General features: G+C 36.1%; 1 protein-coding gene and 1 long non-coding RNA gene across 2 annotated transcripts in view; one reads left to right on the top strand and one right to left on the bottom strand.

Annotated features, from left to right (window-relative positions):
• Positions 1 to 9,113, bottom strand: part of loj (p24 family member logjam) — a 33,847-nt gene extending 24,734 nt beyond the window's left edge. Inside the window, exons 1-2 of the mRNA XM_089090515.1 lie at positions 8,709 to 9,113; positions 1,789 to 1,985 (exon numbers count right to left, since the gene is read on the bottom strand). Coding sequence (XP_088946641.1) covers positions 1,789 to 1,985; positions 8,709 to 9,062 — 551 coding nt within the window. The 5' untranslated portion in view covers positions 9,063 to 9,113. The remainder of the gene's footprint in view (positions 1 to 1,788; positions 1,986 to 8,708) is intronic.
• Positions 9,114 to 9,305: 192 nt separating this feature from the next.
• Positions 9,306 to 17,384, top strand: part of LOC148950931 (uncharacterized) — a 33,414-nt gene continuing 25,335 nt past the window's right edge. Inside the window, exon 1 of the long non-coding RNA XR_016141885.1 lies at positions 9,306 to 9,352. This is a non-coding gene — a long non-coding RNA (uncharacterized LOC148950931). The remainder of the gene's footprint in view (positions 9,353 to 17,384) is intronic.

Genomic DNA, 17,384 nt, shown 5'->3' on the forward strand with positions numbered 1-17,384 from the left:
AAACTAGAGACCCTTGAGAGACGAAGAAATAATTTGTGCCTCCGTTTTGGTAAGTTGGCACTTTTGGACCCCTGTACTGCGAACCTTTTCCCCGAATACCATGTACCTGATAGAAATTATCCTACACGAACTGTGTCCCAGCCTATCCCCACCTTATCTCCCATTCTTTGTACTACCTTGCGGTATAAGAAATCTTTTATCCCTTTTTTTACTGATATAATAAATAGTCATTAATTTGTACATAAATTTTGTCTTTTCTATTATATAATAAAAGAAACAGCTCGTTTTTCTTTATACTCTTTTTTTTTCCCTTATCCCCTTTTTACGTTGTTTTTTAAACATCTGTTAATGTGTATATTATTTATTTTTTCAGTTGTATCAGTTTTATCTTTTTAACTAGTTGTCATTTTGCAGTTTTTAATATAAGTGACAAAGGAATCATATAGCATTCCAAAATTTGATTATTTATTTATTTTTATTTTTTTGCATTGGTTGCCAATTTTTTAGTTGTTGTGCTTTTGTTATGATTTTCTTGCTTGTTTGTTTTTTTTATGGACTTCGAAATTTGAATTCGGCTCTTCAGGGCTTGTGATAGTAATTTCTCGAAATAAATACCTCTATCTCTAAATGGCAACACCATCATCTTCTTTCACTGCGTTTTTCATAATCTAAACGATAACATACGCGAAAAGAATTGGCGATGCCAGCCATTCATGGCAGAAGCCCTATGCTATTTCAATTAGTTATGTTAGCTCACCAAATACTTGTATGTTACTCAGGGTATTATCTTAGCAGGTCAACTATCTTTGTTGAAACACCCTCTTAGAGTGTTATTTGCCAGTGTTGTCACAGTTTGCCCTGTGTATGACCATGGGGTTGCTTAGCAAGTTAGTGAAAAGTATCTGAAATATTGTCAATAATGGCCAAGATTTGACCCCTTCTTCCCAAATTAATGACAGATGCTTTTACCAGGGCTGCAGTGCGAGCTCTGAGTTTACTGTAGTTCTGATTTAAATAATAAACATCAAACACGCATGGCAAACATATATTATTGGAAAACCTTGAAATTGATATAGCATAACTTGGTCTTTTCAGCATCACTTGGGAATGAGATTTACATTTAAATTTTTATAGTTTCCTTGAATAGTTTGTTACTAAAAAAGGAAAAATATGGGTCTGACAATTGTGAACCCAAAGATAAAGCTCAATTTGCAACTTTAGTTTTATTGTAATTAGCATTAGTTAACTCAATTGTGCCATTTTACATATTTATATTCTTAATATAGATAGCCAACTATTAAATTGACATTTAATGTTCACTCTGCTTTGGACTTCTTTAATTCTATTCCGCCTACTTTTATTGCAGAATCTACCATTATTTCTTCCTAGGCTAGGATTGGTAAATTACATCAAACCTACTCAGACACATTTTTAGAAATATATTTCAGAGGAGCAGGGGGGGGGGATAAACTCAAGCTAGGGTTTTTTCAGTGTGAGCCAAGTTTTCAAAAAGTGTTTCAAACTTCGAAACAAGCATGAAAATGCAACATAAAACTCAGCATTTGAGGTCAAAGCAAATAAGACGACATTAAAGGAGTTCAATAAACAATAAAGAACTCAGTCCACTAACAAATCAAATGAATTGGCCCCAGACCTTTTCAATCAAATTAAGGACCCTTTTACAAATCAAACTATACTTAAGTATTGTAGTATATACAAGAAACCTCATTTTGAGACAAGTCTTACAGGTTCAATCTTATTTTAAACAAAAAAGTAACACTTTTCTACCTGAATGTTGTGATGTAGAGATTCACCAGTTTAGCAGCAAATCTTGAGAATTGGTTATCAATGCAGACTGAGTAGTACCCTCCACTAATAGATACTTCCTGGTAATCAGAATCTATTTTCCACTGGTATGGATGAACCAATTCCCCTCTTGGATTTCTTACAGCAAAGCCAGCCTTACCATCACCACCTTTCAATACCTATAAAAATGATAGATAGAAAATTATGGTAACAATTTCTTCTGGCTATACATGCAGGCTAAACAGTTAAGTGTCAAAGATCCTTACCAGGTATGCAAAAAGTTCCAAAGCTGCCAGTAGCAAAATTCCAAAAGCTGCTGACACTTTAGCAGTAAAACTTGTGTTTTGACAGCTTTGTTTTGAGCAAAAGTATTTTTATGCATAAAATTTACAGAACAGTAACAAATGTAACTTAGTATAGCTTGCAGTTAGAAATATCAATAGTTTTTTTTACCCAACTGCATGCTTGATACTTATTGATCACTATACTACAACTATTACTATTTTATTTTCTGGGAGAACATTATTGATTGGCAGCCTGGCAGTCACATGCATTATGAAGCTGTGATATTAGTTTTACCCTAATCTAATCCCCAAAATAAACAGAGAATTGCTGATGCATTGTAGTATGGCTGTTTTAGGATACTAATCTTCCATGTTTCAGTTTTCCCATTACCTGCTTTAATTGTATGTACACCTTGATAGCTAACAGCCCTATAAAGATTCTTTTAAGTGACAAATAAATGGATTTGAGAGAATTTGCTATGTGTACAAGATTTGAACAAATATTCACTTTCAGTTGAAGAGAAGTGGAGTAAGTAAATACTTGTCCACAAGGATGAAGGATAACATCAACTTAAAAGTAAATTTTACATAGCAATATTAAAACTCAATGAGCTTTTAGTTTGAACAAGTTTTAAAAAGCACCAGCGCAAGAGCTCTGTCACAAAGTGGGATAGTATGTTACTTCTCTAAATGCATGCTGAAGTCATTCTAATGTACTAACTGAAGCAGAATCTTTAAAACCTGGTCTTGAATTTAATGCTGCAAAATCCAACATCATGCTTTTTAACTGGAAAGGCCCACTTCCTCATTAAATTGTACTTGGGATTTCAACAATCTGCCCATCTGACCAAATCACTTATCTTGGTATTCCCATCGGAAATACCATTTCTCATACAAGTCATATCTTAACAGAAGTCATAAAACACCACATGTCAGCTGCCTATACTTCCACAGTCTCTGCTAAGCTTGTTTCAATTGCTGTTATCTTGTAATGCTGTAAGACACTGTTGCTCTCCCCCAAATCCTCTACATTGGCTTCTGGACCATTCTTACAAATGTTGATAAATTGAAAATCTGCTGCACTTTCTTCCATTTTGCAAAACACCTACTGTGATATTCAACTTGGACATGTAATTCAAAACTCACCAACAGTCTTCAATTTGCAGATCTTACTATAGCTGTTGCTAAACTTATGGAGAAACACAGCCACAAGATTTCAAGATACTTGGAGCCAATTTCTTCAACTATAGTTACCTTGTCATGTTTGTATAGTGATATTTTGCTTCTTTTTTTCTCTTTGTAGTGCTGTCATGTTCTTTTTGTACAAAGACAGGTTTTCAGTAAACAATAATAATAATGATAACCTAACAAAAAAACTTTCTGGTTGATGGACAACATGGCTTCAGAAAAGGTTAGTCTAAACAGACTAACTTCATTCACTCTTACAACATAGTGACCAAGTTGATAGGGAAAATATCCCTGTGGACACAGTGTTACTTGACCAGGCAAAAGCTTTTGATAAAGTTGTGCACTGCTATCGTACTAAAAAACTTAAAGCCTACAAAGCTAATCCCAATATAATTGAATGGATTATTAGTTTTCTTTGTGGAAGAACATATTATGTAGTCCTGAACAATGAAAACAGGATACAGGTGTACTCAGATCCAGTGCATGTCCTCAGTGTCATGCTGCAAGGTACAAAGCATAGATCTACCCTGCTCAGCCTGTACATTAATGATTCAGCAGCAGCTGTAGTTTCCAATAACATTACTATCTTTGTACATGAACCTAAACTGAACTAAACAACATGACACTTGGACTGATAAAAAGAACTATCATGACTAGAAAACCTAATATTATAAAGAAGCTGTGCATAGCATTAGTATGTCCAAAACTTGAATTTTTGGGACAGAAGTTGCCAGCTCCCACTATAAAACAGACAAACATGTGTTGGATAGAGTCCAAAGGAGAGCTACTAAGCTCCCAAAGAACCTCAAACATCTGCAGTATGAGGAATGGCTAAAAAAAACGCTGAATTTCCCAACTCTGGCCTGCAGGGGAAAGTGTGAAGATGTAATAATGATGAGGAAATTTTTGTATGCAGATGCAGGCAATGCCCTTTTCTCTCCAACTGAATCAGAAATCACCAGGGGACACTCAAAGAAGCTACAACAGTGTGTCCACAAACACCATGAACAATACAACTTCTTTGCTGCTCAAGGCATCCCCTTGTAGAATTCTCTAAGTGAAGTTACAGTCCAGACTAAGTCCACACAAAGATAGTAGCACCACAATGTCACCCACCCAGTAATGTTCTACAAGTAGATCACTCACACCTTGTTGCTGGCATAGAAAGTGAATACACTACTTGATTCCTTTTTTATGCTCTTTCCAAATTCAATAATCACTCCTAGAGCATATTCCATTCTGAACCCTTAGTGGAGCCCAAAAAGGGAACTAATTACCTTGACTACAGTTTTTAGAATATAGTATATGGTTAAAAACTAATTGGGTATAATAATTAGCTTTTAAACAAGGTCTTAAAGAACTCTCTATGATGTTTCAGTGCCCTGTTAGCAACAAAGAAAAAAAAAGAACAAAAAAAGAAAAAGAGGAATCATCAGAGATATCCATGACAAAATGTGATTTTCCTTCAAGATCTTTGTGATCTTCATTCAAGATTGGGGCCACAGGTTTCCTCTTTATAATTTTCACCAAAGGATATTTCAATTGTGTACTTTTTGTTTTACTGTGGTGTGATTTTTAAAGTTTCAGGCTCTTTTTAAAATTTCCTTCAAATTTGCTTTCAAAATAACATTTTACTATTATGACAATTCCAAAGTAAAAATTTCGATTCCTAAATCAGCTACAAATGGTAATTTTTTCTCACTAGAAAGATTTTTTTTAGAAACCCATTTTATACTTTTGAAAAGGCCTACTGTGGGCTGTTTTGAGCCTTTTTAAGGGTTCAAGATGGAATTGGCCTCAGAAGTGACTCTTAAATTTGGGAGCAGCAAAAAAAAGGGAATCAAATGATGTATTTACTTTCTTCTTAAGCTAGCTAAATTATGTGAATATTTATAAACTTACCCAAAGTAGAAGGAAGGCAATGGGTTGTTTTTCACTTAATTTTCCTACTAACTATTACTATGCTATAGAAAAGTTAATTTTGCAGAAAACATGCCTTTAAATACAACCAGTGGAAAAATGTTGAGGATTTGAGAATAACTTTTGCAAATTCAATCATTTATTATGAATATGCATTTGGAATGAAGCTAGGCCTTTGGAATAGCCTATATTACTTTAGAATAATGGATTTAATAATTTAATTGCAAGGTTTTAACTAATTATTAAACTTACATCACAGTCAAAAACTATGGACAAGATTACCCTTTAGGGCTTTAAGGGCTCAAACAGAGATTTCCTGTGGAAGCAATTATTATATTTAAAAAGAGTGGAAAGTCATCAAGTGATGTATTTATTTCTTCCTAGCTAAATTATGAAAAAAGAAAAAATCTACCATTTGTCCTAGGTAGGCTAGTCTAACCTAGGAGAGCAGGTGGTACTTGTATAAAATACCCCCTACACAATATTCTTTATCTAAGTAGAACTTCAGTATAACCAGTTTTTTTGTTGATGTTTTTTTACAGACAAATTTGAGCTATATATTTGCACATGGGGGGGTGGGGGTCATGGGCGTCCATATGGGGGGCAGGGGGGCTCTTGCCCCCCTGGCTGAATGATGCTGCCTTGTTTTTATATTTTTGTTCTGAGATTTCTATTATATAGCATTAAAAGTAGCAATTAGACGAAGTTTGCCCCCCCTGGAATTCAGCTTATGGGCGCCCATGGTGGGGGTAAAGTACCTCTGTAGTTTCCATAATTTGATTAATGAAGTATTATATTTTCATTATATTTTTTTTAATATTTCATTAAGATTGAGCATCAGAGAAACAGACCCACTATACTTTACTGCCCCCAATGTGCAAATATATAGCCCAAAATTTGTTTCTCAAGTATTATATTTTAATCTTACTTTGGTATATGCCATTTGAATTGAGCATCAGAGAAACATATATGAAGAATATTATGTAGGGGGCATTTCATACAAGTACTGAATATGCTATAGCCCATTACCCTTTCTCTTTGTACTTAGGCCAAGAATTATTTTTGAATATGAACTTTTTGGTGCAACAGAGCTTGATAACAATGTAATATTGACAAAACCAAGGATAGAAGCCTTAAACTAGGGCTATAAAAAACAAAACTGGACAATTCAAACAATCCAACCGGACAATTCAAACAGAACTCGTGGTCATTCTCAAAAGCTTTTCCGAAAACGAGCCAACACCAGACTAAGGAACAAGTTCTTCTCAAATAGAGTTGTCAGCTTGTGGAACTCCCTTAGCGAAAAAACAGTAACCTCTAACAGCATGGATGCGTTCAAGTCCGCAGTGGATAGGGAGTGACTCAACAAACCGTGGTGCACCATTTGGGACGCCACAGATGATGATTAACTATCATCACTGAAGCTGGCGGACACAGGATTCGTCCTATCGCTAGCAAGTGTGATTTAAGGTAATTTAAGGTAATGTAAAGAAAACAATTCTTGGTAAATTTTTACCAAATCATATTATTGACTTACAAATAAAGTGAATATACCATTCAATGCCTTTTTTTATGCTCTTTCCAAATATAATAATCATTTGTGTTGTAAATGAATTTTACCCCCCCCCGTAAATATACCAATTCAGGGTATGTCTTTGCACATTGGGGGGGGGGGGCAAACCTTAGTTCTGGTGTAAATGAGAAGTAAGTTTCAACCTTACCCCACCCCCCTACTTTGCAAACATAGGCCTAACCTGAACTGGTACGTAGGGGTGGGGATGAATAAAATTTTAGACACAAATAAGTATTATATTTGGAAAGAGCATGAAAAAAGGCATCAAGTGGTATATTCACTTTATTTGTAAGTCAATATTATGATTTGGTAAAAATTTACCCAATTCTTAGCCTACTTCCTAAGAACTGCATATAGGAGTACCCGTATTGGTAAATATTTACCAAATCATATTATTGAGTTAGGAATAAAGTGAATAAACCATTCAATGCCTTTTTTTATGCTGATTACAAATATAATAATCATTTACATTGGAAATGAATTTCAGCCCCCCCCCCCTCTCTATATTCCAATTAAGGATATATATTTGTACATTTAGGGGGGGGGGGAGTTAAAACTTACCTCCCATTTACAACAGAACCAAAATTTGCCCCCCCCTAATGTATAAATATATACCCTTAATTGGCATATATAGGGGGGGGGGCTGAAATTCATTTCTGATAGAAATGATTATTATATTTGTAATCAAATGGTGTATTCACTTTATTCCTAACTCAATAATATGATTTGGTATATATTTAACCCCATACTTTAGCCTGTAGACCCATCTTGGAAAGTTTCATTTTCCTAACATAACCCCTTTCCAAGACAGCCAAAAGTAGCTAAAGTAGAATTTAAACAAGTAAAATGTTGTTTTATAAAAATTTCAATAGGTATAGACCTGTCAAGTAGACATGTCCACTATGGAAAATATAGGCTAGTGGAAGTGCATTCAAAATGTGTTAACTAGCCTACAATTTTTCTGCATATTATGGCATAAGAATTATTATATTAACAATTTTCATGGTAAAGTTCTACCAAATCATATTATTGAGTTAGGCCTAGGGTAAAAGACCTCTTTTTGGGAAAGACCACTTTTCTTTGGCATTTTGGAAAAATAGCAATGGGTTTTTGGACCACCCCTTTTTACTACAATATGAAGCAATGTGAGGGCAGTAACAAGAACCCCGCCTTCTTGGTCAAATTTTCACCAATGATTTGTCAGCATTAACTGAAAATATGGTCTCTGTTTTGAAATGCAATTTGAAAGAAAAACTATAGGCTATTTAAATATTTGTGATCTATAGAATAAATTTCAAGCATTAAAAGTTATATTTCTAGAATCAGAATAAAGTCAGCTTTCTGTCAATATGTGAGTAAAACTGAAACATTAAAAGAATACTTGCATGAAAATAGGATAATTGGTATTTCCAAAAAGAGGTCCCTGCAGGTAAGTCAATAAACTAAAAATTTCAAGTCTCTGATCTTATATAACCTGATTAATAACTCTACTGATAAAGAGTCTATACATTTAGATATTCATTAATATGACCTATCCTTCTCAAGTTATCTGTGGTAACAAGCTGTGAGGGTTTTAGTTTGGAACGAATTTGATCAATCGGATACTGGTTTTTTATCCTAGGTCTAAAGTGAATACACCATTCGATGCCTTTTTTTATGCTGATTACAAATATAATAGCCTATTTATTTCTATTGGAAATGAATTTCATCCCCCCCCCCGATATATGCCAATTCAGGGGTAGGTTTGGTATATAAAGGGTGGGCTGAAATTCATTTCCGATAGAAATGATTAGGCCTATTATATTTGTAATCAGCATAAAAAAAGGCATCAAATGGTGTATTCACTTTATTCCTAACTCAATAATATGATTTGGTAGAACTTTACCATTTTCATTCTCAATAGCCCCATTTCTGTGCTTTTACAAAACAAAGCTTACTTGAAAGCTGACATAAAATGTGGCACCAGGTTCAACATATTGATAGAAACACTCTTCTTTTCCAGGTTCTATATGAATTTTGTACTCCATGGCAACACCAGGAGGACCATTTTGGTCAGAGTCTTCAGTTGAAATTGAACCAGCAGTTTCCTGCATTTGAGGAACAACTTGAGGAGGAGGTATCATTGGCTGTCCCATTTGCAGTATGTTTGGCATGCCCTGTGGCAGCACAGTTGAAGGTTGTCCTGTCATAGGCTGTGGATTGGGAAACTGATGCTGCTGAGGTTGCAGTTGACAAAGAACAAACTGAACACAAATAGCTGATACAATAAAAATTAACAAATGTTCTCCCATTTTTTGGGGCACTAGCCATTCGTTTATACTGTTTCTTCCTTAAGCGTTGAGGTTCCCTGAGATGGCTATGATATGTACCAGATTGAATCATTTCGGCTGATTGGGTTAGTGAAATTTGATTATTTTATTGTGGTCCTTATCATTTTAATTTCATTATTACTACTTTTACTTATCAGCGCTTTACTATTATTATCATCATTTTATTATCATAGCAAAATTTAACTAGTATAAACCTCTGTTTTGCTGCGGTCATGACGCACGAAATGAAGGCTGTCGTAAAAGTCTGAAAGGTAAGAACTAGAGAAAAATTGAAGGATATGACTTCATTTGGCTGTCTTTTGAAATTGTGTAATAGATTTTTTTCCGTTTTTCAGGGAATGTTTTTTGGTTGGAAAACAAAAGATAAATAATTTGGCATATAAACCCCGATTTTTTGGATATTTGTGCCCCACAAGAAAAAAGAAACATCGTGCTTTCAAGAAATACAAACAAAAATTAATTTCTTAAAACTGAACACCAGAATGGACCAATCTAGCATTTTTTTATTATTATTTCTTTTTAACAGCGGTGTCATATTGTCTAAGCAGAATTATCAACATTTTACGTAAGGTCTGTAAGAATGTAAAGCTACCTCTGCTTGGTAGATTATTTTTAGATGACCATGTCATAAACGGTTTTGCTAGGCAGATTACATTCAAGAATGGCAATGAGCCAAATCAAAAATTGCTGTCATAGAATTAGGCTAGAACTTAAAATAAATAACAGGAACTTTCAACCCATAAACTGGGTCATAAGAAATTTTAACGAAAGAATTAAAAAAAAATACTTTATCTAAAAATGTAGTTGACGATCTCCTAGCTACTTGAAGCAGTAGGAAATTTATATCCTCAAAGTCTAAGATAAAGAAAAGTGATAATCTTTTACCATCTTCACCAACAATAGGCAAGAAATAATAACTATTTAGAAATGGAAATTAAATGAAACTTCAAAATTATTAATTCCTTGTAAATCGACTCTGCAGAAAAGCCACACTGCAATAATTTCCAAGAACTAGTCTAAAGACAAAGTTACAAGTTACAACTTAAGTGCATGTTCAATAATCCACTCTGTAGAACAAAATAAAATGCCTACTGTAGGAGAATGATAATAGAAAGACCATGCCCTTCACCCATAACAATTTCCATCTTAGTAGATATAACACGATCAAATGCGATCACATACTACTCTCTTTTCAAACCAGTAGCCATTCCGAACTTGTAACCGGTCGTTTTCTATGTAGATACAAAAAAAATAGAGCTAGATTTTTATCAGTTTTTTTTTATTATTTTATTTTAGAAATCAACCTTACTCTGTATTAACGGTATTTTCTGACTGCAAAATTTGAAGGACTAGGCCACTGTTTTCCTTTTTTCCCTGGGTTAACAAACATACGCTTTTCTTATATTTTAATTTAAAAAAAAACGAAAAAGCAGTTTTTAAAGAAAAGTAAAGGTCATATTAAACTTAATATCAAAAGAAATAGAAACCTACAATAACTCAAAAACTAAACGACTAGAAATTACTATAAAAGAATAAATACAAAATGAAAAGAAATTAAATAAGCAATCATAGCAGAAAACACACAACAGGTATTAATATAGATGAATAAATGAATCGCTAAACAAGTAAAGTTTAAACTTAATATGCAAATCAAACTAAAATGAACAAAAATATTTTGCTTTTGAAGTATAAATGAAACCCAAAACGAACAGAAATTAGATAAACAATCATGGCAGACGAACATACAATAGGAACCAATATAAATGAATAAATAAATCTTAAAACGAGTGAAACTTTAATAGAAAATGCAAATCAAGCTTAAAACGAACAAAAATCACTACAAACAAAAGTTAGGGTTTTGCCTACTACTCTCGCTGTAGAAGTTTAAATTTACTGAGTCAATGACGCTTTACTGAAAACTATATGTGTCTTGAATAGTCAGGGAAAGTACAAATAAAATCAAACTGAATGTTTGGTATAATGATATTAGTTGTTGAAAGATCATCATTTCAATATTCTATTTCACTGTAATTTTATTTTCATTTTCAATGCTGTAATAACTGTAAAAGAAAATATTTGTAATATAATTTGTTTTTTAGTGAAGCATCAATGACGCAGTAGGCTTTAGACTTTTAGAGTTAGGGAAGGGGTTAGCATTTAACTCTTGTTTGTAGTGAAGCAATTTTTGTCTTGAACAGTCTTGGAAAAAACTGATAAAATTAAACTTAATATTTGATATATAATGATATTAATTGCTGAAAGCTCACTAGCTCAAGATTTTGTTTCGCTCAAAGCCGGATCAAAAGCTTTGCCACTTCTAGGCCCATGCTTTTTTGCCGCTCCATTTTTCAAGATTTTTGGTGAAATCCCAAGAGGTTGGGAATAGTGATAGCCACAGGGCTTGGTGGGCCTACTGGTGAATCCTGGTCTAATTTCAGTGCAATTTTTATTTTATTTTTAATGTTATAATATTTAAAAAACTAAATATTTATAATATAATTCATTTTAGTAAAGCGCCAAATACGCAACAGGCCTTATGCTTTTACCGTTAGAGATACAGGCAGTTGCCCATTGTAGTGAAGTATATAGGTGTCTTGAACAGTTTTTGAAAGAGCTAATAAACTGAATTTCCTCAATTTTGGGAATATAATATCGCTAATATTTTTTCGGTAGAGGGACCATGGAGGGGGACCAGGGGTCAGCTCCCATGATTTTTGGGATAAAATATCGGTAATAAGTTTTGGTTTTTTGGCGAAGGAGGGTTGTCGGGCCATGGAGGGAGGGCCAGCTCGCATGATATATTAATCACTGATAATTTGTTTTGGGGGATGGAGGGGTATTGGGCCATGGAGGACCAGGAGTCAGCTCCCATAAGTTTTGAAATAGATTATTGTTAATAAATTGTGTTTTTTCGGGGGGGGGATTGCAGAGAACGCTAGGGGTCAGGTCCCTTAAGTTTTAGAATAAAATAGCACTCATGAGCTTTTTGAGTAGGCATGGGGGTTCTCTGAACTATGATCTCTCGTTCTCTAAATCTGATCTCTGAACTATTCTCAAAACCCTCGCACAAGCACCTAATATGCCCCCAGTATAGTATATACATCACATACCCCCGAACTCTGGACGGTGACCCTGAAGTTTTTGTTGTCTGATCTTTTGACTTATTTTAACAAAATGGCTATCTCAAAAATTCGATTGGATGGATTATGGGTAAAAAGAGTAATAGGGATAGTTTCCCTCCGGTCCCTTTTGACTCTTAAAAGGGGAACTAGAGCTTTCAGTTTCCAAAAGAATGAGCCCTCGATGAAGTTTATACGACCATCCCTTCCACGAAAAACCTTATATACCTTTGGGCATAATTTACAGCACTTGCCCCCGGATTCTAGGCATTGTGTTTTTTGTTTTTCAGTTTTTGTTATATGATCTTTGGTCTATTTTGGACAAAATGAAAATCCAAAAAATTCTGTCGGACGCCATTGGGGAAAAAAAGGTTGGTCGGGGGGGGGGGGGAGCTTGTTGCCATCAGATTCATTTTGAATCTCAAAAAGGGAGCTAGAACTTTTTATTTATAGTCATTTGAGTCCCCTCCGAAGTTTATATTTTCCATGAAAACCTTATTTCCCCAGGTATAAGTTACAACCCTTCCCCGGGCTCTGGGGGGGGGGGGGGTATGTTAACCCCGAAGTTTTTTCTGATGGTTGGACTATTTCAAACGAAATGGATATCTTAAATTGTTGATTAAATGTGTTTGGGGAAAAGAGGGTGTGTGAGAAGGAGGGGGGATAGATGCCCTCCGTTAACTTTTGACTCTTAAAATGGTAACTAGAACTTTCAATTTCAAACAGAATGATCCAACTCTGAAGTTTATACGACCACGTTTTACACAAAAATCTTATATGCCCCCGTTGCATAATGTACAACACTTAGGCCCGGGCTCTGAGGGGTTGTGTCAACTCCAGAGTTTTTGTTATTTTATCTTTAAACTGTTTTGAAAAAATGACAATCTAAAAATGTTGATGCGATGCATTTAGGAAAAAAGTCCTTGCAGGGGGGTCTAGTTGCCCTGCGGTCACTTCTGAATTAAAAAAGGCACTAGATATTCCAATTTACAATCGAATAGCCCCTTTCGAAGTTTATACTACCATCCCTTCCATAAAAACCTTATATGCCCCAGGGGCATAACTAATAACACTTGCCCCCAGTTTCCGAAGGGGGCTGTGTTATCCCTGGAGTCTTTGTTATATGATTTTTGGTCTATTTTGAACAAAATAGCTATACAAAAGGATTGGTGGGGCGGGGGGCTAGTTGCCTTTGGATCACTTTTGACTCTTAAAAAGGGAGCTAGAACTTTGAAGTTATGATCATTTGAGTCTCTTCAACCTCTTCCATAAAACCTTATATGCCCCCTGGGGCACAAGTTGCAACCCTTACTTCATCCGATTTCTGGGGGGGGGGGGTATTTCGGTCCCGAAGTTTTTGTTATCTGGTCGTTGGACTATTTGAAAGAAAATGCATATCTCAATTTTATCAGATGCATATAAAGAAAAGAGGGTGTGGGGGGAGGGGGATAGATGCCCTTCGATCAGTCTTGCCTCTTAAAAATGTAACTGGAACTTTCAAATTCCGATCAAATGAGCTATCTCTGAAGTTTATACAATCATCTCTCACATAAAAACCTTATATGCCCCCGGGGTATAGCTTAAAAAACTTGCCACTGGGCTCCGGGGGTTGTGTCGACCCCAAAATTTTTGTTTTCTGATGATTGAATGTTTTCAAAAAACAGCCTATCTCAAAACTTTTATCGGATGTGTTTAGGGGAGAAAGAATCTGGGTGGAAGGGGGGGGGGCTAGTTGACCTCCGGCATATTTCAACTTTTAAAAAGTGAAGGAGAATTTTGAATTTCCAGTCAAATGAACCCCCTCTGAAGTTTATACGAGGACTCCCATAAGAACCGTATACGGCCCCAGGGTATAACTTATAACGTCTGCCCCTGGGCCCTGAGGGTTTGTGTCGAACCCCTGAGTTTTTTTTTCTGATATTTGAACTTAAAAAAAATTATCGGAAGTATATGGGGAAAAGGGGAGTGGGGGCTATTTGCCCTCCGATCATTTCTGCTCCTATAAAGGGCACTATAATTTCTTATTTCCGATCGAATGAGCTTCCTCCGAAGCTTATAAAACCATCCCTTCCATATGAAATTTCCCTGGGGGAAAAAAATATTGGAGTCTTATGGCCTTTGGGTTGGTGGGGGAAGGCTAGTTGCTACTGAATCACTTTTTACTCTTAAAAAGGGAACTAAAACTTTCAATTTCTTATCATTTGAGTCCTTCTCGAAGTTTATACAACCACCTCTTCCATAAAAGACATTATACGTCCCCGGGGAAAAGTTACCCTCCCCTGTTTTTTTTCGGGGGGGGTGAGGTTGTTTTGCCCCGAAGTTTTTTTCATCTGATCGTTGAATTATTTCAAACAAAATGGATATCTCATATTTCGATCGGATACATTTGGGGAAAAGATGGTGTGGGGAGGGGATATATGCCCGCTGATCACTTTTGATTACTCTTAAAAGGCAACTTTCAATTTCCAGTCAAATGAGGCACCTCTGGTGCTTTTACCATCACCCCTTACATAAAACCTTATCCGCCCCGTGGCATAATTTACAAAGCTTGCTCCCAGGCTCTGAGGGCTCTGGGGGGTTGTGTCGATCCTGAGTTTTGTTAGTTGATCATTAAACTATTTTGAACGAAATGGCTCACTAAAAATTGTGATCGGATACATTTTGGGGAAAAGGGTTTGGTGGGCTAGTTGCCCTCCGATCGTTTTTTACTCTTAAAAATTTAACTGGAACTTTCAATTTCCAATCAACTACCACCCCTTAAATAAAAACCTCCTATGCCCCCGGCACATAACTTAAAACACTTGCCACTGGGCTCTGGGGGTATTGTCAACCCCGAAATTTTCATTATTTGATGATTGAATGATTTCAATAAAATAGCTGTCCCAAAACTTTTGTCGGATGGGTTTGAGAGAAAAATGACGTGAGGGGGGGGGGGCTCGTTAACCTCCGATTTCTTTTGACTTTTAAAAAGAGTACTAGAATTTCCTACCATAAGAACCGAATATTACCGCAGGGCACAACTTACAATACCTGCACTTGGGCCCTGTGGCTTTATGTCGACCCCTGAGTTTTTGTTATCTGATCTTTGAACTATTTTCATTTTTATAAGATGCATTTGGGGGAAAAAGGTGCGGGGCTATTTGCCCTCCTATTATTTTTTAGTCCTAAAAAGGGTATTATAATTTCTCATATTTGATCGAATGAGCTTCCTCCGAAGTTTATATGACCATCCCTTCCATATGAAGTGTCTCTGGGGAAAATATATTAGAGTCTTATGGCCTTAGGGTTGGTGGCGGAAGGCTAGTTGCCATCGGATTATTCTGACTCTTAAAAAGGGAACTAAAACTATAACTTTCTAATCATTTGAGTTGCCTTATATAACCACCTCTTCCATAAAAACCTTATATGCCTTCGGGCATGAGCTACAACCTCTCTCCTGGGTTTTGGGCGGGGGGGGTAGGTTGACCCCGAAGTTTATGTCATCTAATTGTTGGATTATTATTCTAAACAAAATGGATATCTCATAATTTTGATCAGATACATTTCGGGAAAAGAAGGTGTGAGGAGGGGATATATGCCCGCCGATCACTTTTGGTTACTCTTAAAAGGTAACTTTCAATTTTCAGTCAAATGAGGCACCTCTGATGTTTATACCATCACCCCTTATATAAAACCTTATCCGCCCCGGGGCATAACTTACAACGCTTGCTCCCGGGCTCTGAGGGCTCTGGGGGGTTGTGTCGATCCTGAGTTTTGTTAGTTGATCTTTAAACTATTTTGAACGAAATGGCTGTCTAAAAATTGTGATCGGATACATTTTGGGGAAAAGGGTTTGGTGGGCTAGTTGCCCTCCGATCGTTTTTTACTCTTAAAAATTTAACTGGAACTTTCAATTTCCAATCAAATTTATGCTACCACCCCTTAAATAAAAACCTCCTATGCCCCCGGCATATAACTTAAAACACTTGCAACTGGGCTCTGGGGGTATTGTCAACCCCGAAATTTTCATTATCTGATGATTGAATGATTTCAATAAAATAGCTATCCCAAAACTTTTGTCGGATGGGTTTGAGAGAAAAATGACGTGAGGGGGGGGGGGGGCTAGTTAACCTCCGATTTCTTTTGACTTTTAAAAAGAGAACTAGAATTTCCTTCCATAAGAACCGAATATGGTCGTAGGGCACAACTTACAATACCTGAACTTGGGCCCTGGGGCTTTGTGTCGACCCCTGAGTTTTTGTTATCTGATCTTTGAACATTTTTCAACTTTATAAGATGCATTTGGGGGAAAAAGGTGCGGGACAATTTGCCCTCCTATTATTTTTTACTCCTAAAAAGGGTATTATAATTTCTCATATTTGATCGAATGAGCTTCCTCCGAAGTTTATATGACCATCCCTTCCATATGAAGTGTCTCTGGGGAAAATATATTGGAGTCTTATGGCCTTAAGGCTGGTGGCGGAAGGCTAGTTGTCATCGGATTATTCTGACTCTTAAAAAGGGAACTAAAACTATAACTTTCTAATCATTTGAGTTGCCTTATATAACCGCCTCTTCCATAAAAACCTTATATGCCTTCGGGCATGAGTTACAACCCCTCTCCTGGGTTTTGGGCGGGGAGGGGGGGGGTTAGGTTGACCCCGAAGTTTTTGTCATCTAATCCTTGGGCTATTTAAAAAAAATGGCTATCTTAGAATTTTTGGGAAAGAACATTCGGGGAAAACAGGGTGTGGGGAGGTGATATATGCCCGCCAGTTTCAGTTTTAATGACTCTTAAAATGGTAACTAGAACTTTCAATTTCCAATCAAATGAGCCACCTCTGATGTTTATACTGCCATCCCTTACATAAAACCTTATCTGCCCCGGGACACAACTTACAACACGTCCTCCCGGGCTCTGAAGGATTGTGTCAACCCCTGAGTTTTTTTATTTGATCTTTAAACTATTTTGATCAAAATGGCTATCTCAAAATTTTGATTGAATGCATTTGGGGAGTAAAGGGCCAGGGGGGGGGGGGGGCTAGTTGTCCTCCAATTACTTTTGGCTCTTAAAAAGGGCTCTCTAAATTTCCATTTACAATTAAATGAGCCCCCTCTGAAGTTTATACGACTATCCCTTTCGTAAGAACCTTACTTGCCCTGGGGGAATAATTTACAACGTTTG

Source organism: Artemia sp. Qi Xiang Cuo, chromosome 6, assembly GCF_049724085.1.
Source record: "Artemia sp. Qi Xiang Cuo chromosome 6, ASM4972408v1, whole genome shotgun sequence".
NCBI lineage: Eukaryota > Metazoa > Arthropoda > Branchiopoda > Anostraca > Artemiidae > Artemia > Artemia sp. Qi Xiang Cuo.